This window comes from Setaria viridis, chromosome 5 (genome assembly GCF_005286985.2).
Source record: "Setaria viridis chromosome 5, Setaria_viridis_v4.0, whole genome shotgun sequence".
In the NCBI taxonomy this organism is placed as follows: Eukaryota; Viridiplantae; Streptophyta; class Magnoliopsida; order Poales; family Poaceae; genus Setaria; species Setaria viridis.
In genome coordinates, this window is record NC_048267.2 from 8,494,385 (window position 1) to 8,503,339 (window position 8,955).

At 45.6% G+C, this 8,955-nt stretch overlaps 1 protein-coding gene across 1 annotated transcript; it reads left to right on the plus strand.

The window, feature by feature from the left end:
* The first annotated feature begins 6,913 nt into the window (after nucleotides 1-6,913).
* On the plus strand, nucleotides 6,914-8,417 carry LOC117858643 (uncharacterized). Its single transcript, XM_034741752.2, has 2 exons — nucleotides 6,914-7,750; nucleotides 7,867-8,417. Exons 1-2 carry the CDS (start codon nucleotides 7,202-7,204, stop codon nucleotides 7,990-7,992), a joined length of 675 nt encoding a protein of 224 aa, XP_034597643.1. The 5' UTR covers nucleotides 6,914-7,201; the 3' UTR covers nucleotides 7,993-8,417.
* The last annotated feature ends 538 nt before the right edge of the window (nucleotides 8,418-8,955 follow it).

Below are 8,955 nucleotides of genomic sequence, written 5' to 3' on the forward strand. Positions count from 1 at the left end.
CCTACGCCACCCCGATTAAAAATGACTCGCCACCAGCTCACCTTGCCCCGCCGTCGCTCCTCGCCGCCAGTGAGGAGCGGCGGAGGGGGAGGGGAGGGGAGGCAGAGGAAGGGGCTGGCCGGCTAGTGAGGTGAGGGAAGGAGGAGGAAGGGAGAGAAAGGAGAGAGAGGAGTGAGGAGATAGAGGAGATGAGGAGATAGAGACGAGAGGCGAAGCGAATGAGGACGCATAAAAAATCTATGAGGGAGACAGACGGCGTGGGAAAAAAAGGAGGAGGAGATAGGCGGTGGGAAAAAAAAGAGGAGCCCCTCTAGTACCGGATGTGGGCTCCATCCGGTACTAGAGGTCACCCTCTAGTACCGGTTGGAGCCCTCTAGTAGCGGATGGAGCCCACATCCGGTACTAGAGGGCCTCCGGCTGATCCCAAATGTAACCGGTACTAATGTTAGGGATGAGAGGTCATATTTCTAGTAATGACCACCAAATGGTACTAATGTACAAACTATAAAATAAGCTCCTTCCTCCACCCCGAGTCCGAGCTCAACCATTTGACCATGAGCTCGGGCTTCTTCACTCCCATGGCGATCTAGGGGAGGTGCTGCCCATTTTTCCCATGATTTAGGGGATTTCACTCTTCCAACTGTTCTAAAGCTCCCCTCCTCTCATAATTTGTATTCTATGTTTTATGCTTTGTAGCTAGAGAAATTTGTGCTTTTTTAGAGTGAGAATGAATGGAGAGTTTTTCAATTTATATATGCATGTAGAATGTAGAAACTTTACTTATGAAAGTCTATTCGATGTTGATAAATTCGTATTGGATGTTGACAAATATATATTGTGTTAATTACTTTTGTCGCTTTACATCAATAATATAAGTACAATGTTGAAACAAAAATAATCAACTAATTTTGTTGCTTTACATAAATAACATAGTTGAGCTCAAGCTAACGACAATTTGGGACAAAGGTAGTTGCTGCCGAAATTCTCCACAAAATCTGTAGGGTTTTAATTTGCTCATCGAAAGTGGTCTATATATAAAAGGTTAGTAGTATTTTTCAGAAAGTATTTTTTTACATTTGTTGATTTACAAATGGAGAAGTAAATTAAAAACTTTTTATAGATGGACCGGTAATGGATGTACGATGACAGTGCTCCATGCCGTTCATTAATGGCCTAAAGACTTTTCTCGAACCGGCAAAGGCCAACAAGTCACCGAGGGGTTTCATGTGTTGTCCATGCAGAATGTGCAAAAATAGTAAGGATCACTCTAATAGAAAAACTCTACATGACCACATATTCGTTAGGGTTTCATGAATAACTATATTCTTTGGATCAAGCACGGCGAAAGATGAGTTGTAATGGAAGACGGTGAAGAAGAAGATGATGATAACAACATTCCAGCTGACTGGGTTGAAGGTGGTGCCTTTGCAGATTTTTAAATGGGCAAGACTGGAGAAGATTTTGCAGAAGATGAACCAACTGGCAAACTAGGTCAGGTGTTGCTAGATGCAAAGAAAGACTCCGAAAATGCGAAGGAGATAAAGAAATTTTAGAAGATGTTGGAGGATCACAAAAAGTTGTGGTACTCCGATTGCAAATAGGGCCACAAAAAGTTAGGTAGCACACTGGAATTGATGCAGTGGAAGAGAGCAAATGGTGTGACCAATAAGGAATTTGAGGAGCTATTGAGAATCATAAAGAACATGCTTCCCGAGGGTAACGAACTGCCCTTAACCACATATGAAGAAAAAAGGTTGTTTGCCCTCTAGGATTGGATGTATAGAAGATACACGCATGTCCTAATGATTGTATCCTTTATCGCGATGAGAAATATGAGACATTGGATGCTTGTTTTGTTTGCAAGGCATTGCGGTATAAGATCAGGTGAAATGACCTTAGTGATGTTGATGGGCAGCCTATCAAGAAGAGAGTTCCAGCAAAGGTGATGTGGTATTTCCCTGTAATACAACGTTTGAAGCACTTGTTCAGAAAAAAGGCGCACGCTAAGTTGATGTGATGGCATAAAGAAGAACGTAAGCAAGATGAGAAGCTAAGACACCCCGTAGATAGTTCCCAGTGGAGAAATGTTGATAGAGAATTTTTAGACTTTGAGAAGGATGTAAGGAACATAAGGTTTGGTTTAAGCACTGATGGAATGAATCCATTTGGTGAGTTTGGTAGTGCTCATAGTACATGACCTATGATCCTATGTATCTTCAACCTTTCTTCTTGGTTGTACATGAGGCGCAAGTTCATCATGATGTCAGTCCTTATCCAAGGCCCAAAACAACCTAGCAACGACATTGACATGTACCTAAGACCATTGGTTGATGAACTTTTACTGCTCTGAAAGGAATAAAGTGTACCTGTGTGGAATGAGGACAAACAAGAGACTTTCATTCTCAGAGCATTGCCTTTTTTAACTGTCAATGATTGACCTGCACTTAGTAACCTATCAGGACAGACGAACAAGGGATATCGGGCATGCACCCACTATCTAGATGAAACCGATAGTATGTCTTTGAAACACTGTCGAAAGGTGGTGTATATGGGCCATCGTCGATTTATTCATGCGAATCACCCTTTAAGAAAGAAAGGAAAACATTTTAAAGGGGAGCCCAACACTTGTGCTAAGCCTTTGTACCATAATGGAAAGCGTGTATTTTCTATGATAAAGGATGTGAAGGTAGTCTTTGGTAAGGGTTCTGGTAGCCAACCTGTTCCAAATGACGATAACGGCGTGCAACCATTTTGAAGAAGAAGTCTATATTCTAGTAGCTACTTTATTGGGAAGTTCTAGAGGTCTGCAACGCAATTGACATGATGTACCTGACGAAGAATCTTTGCGTGAACCTGCTAGGCTTCCTTAGTGTTCATGGGGCACCAAAGGATACATTGGAAGCAAAGCAGGACTTGAAACGTACAGGACAACCAGAGGACCTACATCTGGAAAAGAGAGAATGGACAACACTACTTATGTTTGCCAGCTACACTCTCAGCAAAGAGGAGAAAGAAAGCATGTTTGTTTGCTTGAATAGTATAAAGGTCCCATCCGCGTACTCCTCTAATGTACAGGGAATAATAAATGTGGAAGAGAAGAAATTCACAAATCTAAAGTCACATGACTATCACATCCTGATGACACAGTTGTTTCCGATTGCACTAAGGGGTATTCTACCAGAGAATGTGAGATTAACAATCGTAAAGCTATGTGCGTTCATCAATGAAATTTCGCAGAAGGCAATCGATCCAAACAATCTAATAAAACTATAGAATGACGTGGTACAGTATCTTGTCAGTTTTAAGATGGTCTTTCCACCTTCCTTCTTTAATATTATAACTCATCTCTTGAATCACCTTGTTAAAGAGATAACCATTCTAGGTCTAGTGTACCTGCACAATATGTGACCTGTTGAGAGGTTAATGTCGGTCCTAAAGAAGTACACTCGCAATCGTGCCCGTCCAGAAGGAAGCATCGCTAAGGGATACGGAACAGAGGAGGTATCATGTTCGCTGCTCGGGTTCAAGATCGTGATTACTTTTGAGGGCCAGATGACATATGGATTGAGTTTGAAAGTCTATGTTACTTGTACCATCAAGACGCCCTTGACAAGTCCCTCGTTAGTGCATCAGTTCTGTAAGTGTTTGCTCTAATATCTACATCCTAGCTCCTACATTAATTGTGCACCATCTCATCCCCTCTTTTATTTTGTATCATACAGAATGGAGATTCAACATTGCCGGAGAAAACAATACTATCATGTCGGCTTCATAGACCCGCATGTTATTAACGAGGGATGCTTAATGCAATGGCCAAATCGTACTATGAAGACTATTTTCAACTTTCTGGATAAACAACATCACATGCAATACATACTTTTATTGTACAACTTTTAGTGAGTCATTCATCCTTTTTTTCATCATCCGTTCAAGTTAATAATAAGTATATCTAACATTGCGTGTGTATATGAACAGGTTCCACTGGATACTGCTTGTTATCGAGATTGATCAAAGCCACATCACAGTGCTGGACCGGAGAGGAAACAAAAAGTAGAGTACCAAAGCCTCATAAACGCGCTTTACAGGGTATGGGCTCACTTCATAAAAAAACACCCAGGACCATTCAAGGAAGAACTTCGTATCAAAGATAACTTTCTAGTATGATTTCAATTTGGACATCTAGTGCATGTCACCTCTTTAAAAACCACGACTGCTTGAATATTTCATAACTCCTTTTTTCACATTTAGTGTTTGAGGCAGGAGGATAGAAACAACTTATGTGGATACTACTGTTGTGAGTTCATCCACGACATTGTAGACCCCAAGAAAGGCAGAGACCGTCAACACCAAGTACGTAAACACAATTCATATCAATTTTCAATATTTTTCAATCTGCACATATAATGATGATGTTAATTTGCACGTGACATATTGCTGAAATGAGAGAAGATCTCATCACCCCAGAACGACTCAAGACAATTCAAGAGCAACTATGTGGATTCCTTTTGAAGGAGGTCGTAAATTCAAAGGGAGAATTCTATTACGATGGAACAAGTGTGAGTCAACTTTATCCAATCAGGGACTCGGATGACAACGTGTAGTGCATAGTCGGAAAACTTGTAATATTTAAAGTGTATGTAAATTGTATAAATATAATATATGTAAACTTTACTATATGCTAGATCAATATATATATATATATATATATATATATATATATTACACTAATACGAATACTAACCAACCCACAAATTGAAACGAAAGGAAAAAAAAGAATAACCTGATTGGTAACACTAACCGGTACTAAACTGCCGTCCGCTACAGCGCGACGTGTCTTGTAGTTTAGTACCGATCCGTACTAAATAGTGTGTCATTAGTACCAAACAAACGATAATGGTCAGGATAATGGTCAGGTAGCCGGCAGGGGGACTACTCACCTGTACCGAAGGTCGGTTCTCAGGAAGTGGCCAGTTCCACCGCATCGATCTGCCGTTCTTGTTTCTGTTTCTCACTACACCCCTGCAGCTCCATCTCCTGCCTGCCGTACTTGCCTCCCCGCCGGCCAGCACGGGCTTTGCCAGCACGTCTGTCCAAGTCAAAGCAGTCAAGTCAAGCGCTGTCATGGAAAAACTAGCAGCTTCGTCCTCCTGTCCTCGTGGAGCATTGCCGAAGAGGCGTTGCTGCGCGCAGCTGCACTGAAGAATCTAGCAACAGGGAAGGGGGCCGGGATGGTGTCAAAAATTAACGACGAAAAGTAATTAGCTCATGTAACAACACCAAATTTACCATTACCACTACATACGTGTACCACAGTGTCTCTTTTATTTTTTGGAAAAAAAAGTATAGGTACGTCCTACCACAGTGTCTGCAGGTGCTACGTTCACGGTTTTTGTGAGGGGAGACTGGAGAGGCAGGCTTTTCCATTTCTCGCTTGCAGTTGCAGGCCACGGGGTGTTTAGTTCCCTTTGCTTATTTTTAGCACGTGTCACATCAAATATTTAGATACTAATTAGGAGTATTAAATGTAGACTATTTACAAAACCCATAACATTAGTGGAGGCTAAACGGCGAGATGAATCTATTAAGCCTAATTAATCCATCATTAGCAAATGTTTACTGTAGCAACACATTGTCAAATCATGAACTAATTAGGCTTAATAGATTCGTCTCGCCGTTTAACCTTCACTTATGTAATGATTTTGTAAATAGTCTACGTTTAATACTTCTAATTAGTATCTAAACATTCGATATGACGGGTGATAGCACATGTAACCAAACCAAGCCATAACTGCAGCAGCATGTAGGAGTACGTAGCTTGCGCTGCAGCCAGCAGGAGCCGATCGAGCACCGCAGCTTCCTTCCATGCACAGTCACATCATCCTGCTCCGGTGCTCCCCATCGCCAGTGCACAGTGGACCGGATGGTGTGAACTGATGGCCTTGTTTACTTCGCCAAATTGGGAGGTGCCAAATTACTATAGCAACACTGTAGCGTTTCGTTTGTATTTGTGAATTATTATCCAAACATTGACTAATTAGGCTCAAAAGATTCATCTCGCAAAGTACAACAAAACTGTGCAATTAGTTTTTAATTTCATCTACATTTAGTACTCCATACATGTACCGCAAGTTTGATGTGACGGGGAATCTTCTTTTTGCATAGTGCCAAAGTTAGGAGTTGGGAGTGAGGTAAACAAGCCCTAAACTCTACGGCCTGAGCTGTCGCATTGCATGCACTGCCACTGATGCACAACCAAATCTCTCGCTTCATTGGAAGAGAAGAATGAAGAGCCAAAAGATCACACTCTGTAACGAGGATCACACACTTTGGAACGAGGCAAGTCTTTATAAATTCGCAAAACAAAAAGGAAGGGACACAAGCCATAGACGCTGCACCCATGCGTGCTCTACACTGCCCGTGTTCCATATGCATGGACGTCCCTCCATCAAGCGGTCACTATCCTGCTCTACGGTGCAAGCGCACATCTGTCAGTCCGCGCCTCCTCCGCGTCAAATGTCAAGGCCTTCGTCGTCCTTCTTTGTTCTTTCCTTGCTGCACCTGGGATCGGTCAGTCATCGGGTGGCCATGGAGACGCGGCAAACCTGCCCATTCCTGTTCCAGAGTTCCTCTGGCAGTGCAAAAATTTAACACTACAGTATCAGTATCTGTACCGCCTGACTGTAGGCTGTTGGACGCTTGGAGCCTGAAGGTCAGGGTGATGGATTGATGGGAACTGGGGAGCAGCTGCCAACATGTAGCAGCACTGCAGGAGGGCATGGATGATCATGGAGCTTTCGCGTGGGCCCCAGTATTTACCCCAGTAGTACGTACGAGTAGCATGTACAGCTGACCGACCCATCCGATATCCATGGACATGGCCTGCTGCAGCTGCTGCTCCCTTTGCCTGCCTCCATCACCTTGAAGCGTCCAACAGGCAAACACATTGGGAAGTGCAAACCGACGCGTGGGCCCGCTGGCGCCGCTCCAGTGACCGGAGTCAGAAGAACTGTTCCATGCGTGAACCTTCGACACCAAGCAAGCTGGTATCTTGCTCGCACAGACCCTTTCCTTGCGCGCTTCCCATCAGCGCAGCCCGGCGATCGGCGATTCGGCGTTCGTACGCTCTTTATATGCCCGTGCAGCCGCGCGGGGGCGTTCCTGGCAAAGGGAAAGCTACCGGGGGAACTAGCAGTCTCCGAGAATGGCCACCGCCACCGCCGCCGCCGCGTTCAGCCTGAAGCTCTTCATCGACACCAAGGCTCCTCGGGTGCTGTTCGCGGAGGCCAGCCGGGACGCCGTCAGCTTCCTCCACTCCCTCCTCGTCTCGCACCTCGACTCGCTCCCGCTCGACTCGCGCACGCGGCCTCCTGCAGCTGCCGCCGCTGCCCGCCTCCGCCGCCGCCCCCGCCTGGGCAGCAAGCGGAAGAAGCGCTTCTTCGTGTGCGGCGACAAGCGCGGCGCCGGCTGCGGCAAGTACGTGGCGGACAGGAGCGGCGCGACGTGCCCGTCCTGCGGGGGCACTATGGCGGCGGAGGTGCCGCCCGGCGCGCCCGGGGCCGGCGGTTCCGAGCAGCAGGAGGCGGCGGCGGCGGCGCCGGCCCTGGTGTGCATGCTCAAGGACAACCTCACCGTCGTGCCCGCGACCGGCACCTTCCTCGCGCTGGCCGGCAACATCATGAGGGGCGTCGTCACCGGGTTCCAGGAGGCGGCGGCGTTCCAGGTGGCGACGGTGCGGCTCGGCCACAACGAGGTAAGTGTACGCCATCGCAGCTGCCTCTTTTCATGTCATCTGCTCCTTGTTCCTCCTCCTAGAGAGCTGACGACCGAAACATGATAATCGATCCGAAACATTGGGTTTTGCTGTAGGGTTTGAAGATCCTCGAGGCATCGCTGCGGTCAAGCACTGTCCTCACCGACGTTTTCCTCCGCGACAAGGCCGTGGCGCTCGAATTTGACCCGAGCCCTCCCTCGCCGGATCTTGGATGGATGTAGATACGGCACCCACATGCGCATAGATAGATGCATAATAGCGTGCGCGCGATCATCTTTTGCTGATGTTTCTGCTCATCCAGCGTTGGATGATGCTCCGGCCTAGAGAATAGTGAGAGGCCATCTTTTGTTATGCTTGTACCAGTCCAATGTTTGGATGCACCTGGAGCATAGGGCTAGGTACTCGCTCCGATCTGTCGTTGCTAGAAAAGTTAAAAGGACCTTCAATTTGAATTAGGGAGTAGCTGTTTACTACTACTGAATGTTGCTTTTGCTAATAATGACTAACCTCGCAATGACAAGTACAAGTATAATCCGCATGCCTCGCCCGCGCAATTGTGATGCGTTGATGCTTCAACACAGTTTCCTGCGGGCGCACTCTTCAGCAGCCACAAGAGTCAAGTCGCTTGGGTTTATCGTGGTGGAACTTACCGTCTAAAAAAGATCATCAGTGTAAGGACATCTCCTTGCAGAGTCAGTCGCAATCTCAATGTAGCGGTGCCTGTACACCTTTTTTTTTTTTTCCATGTTTAGTTACCTCCCAACTTACAACTTTGACATTATGCAAAAAGAAGATTCTCCATCACATCAAACTTGCGGTACATGCATGGAGTACTAAATGTAGACGAAATTAAAAACTAATTGCACAGTATTGTTGTACTTTGCGAGACGAATCTTTTGAGCCTAATTAGTCAATATTTGGATAATAATTCATAAATACAAACGAAACGCTACAGTGTGCTACAGTGCTGGTACAGTAATTTTGCATCTTCCAATTTGGCCAACAGGCCAATTAGCGTGCGCTAAAAATCGACGAATGAAAACCCAAACTGGAGCCAATTAGCGTTACGCAATGCCACATAACTAACAGCCTTGAAAAGGCTCGGCGATACAGACGTCTGTCCAAACAATTTACTGCGGCTCCAACGGTCAATCGGGCGGTCAATGCATAGAGTCAAGCTGACC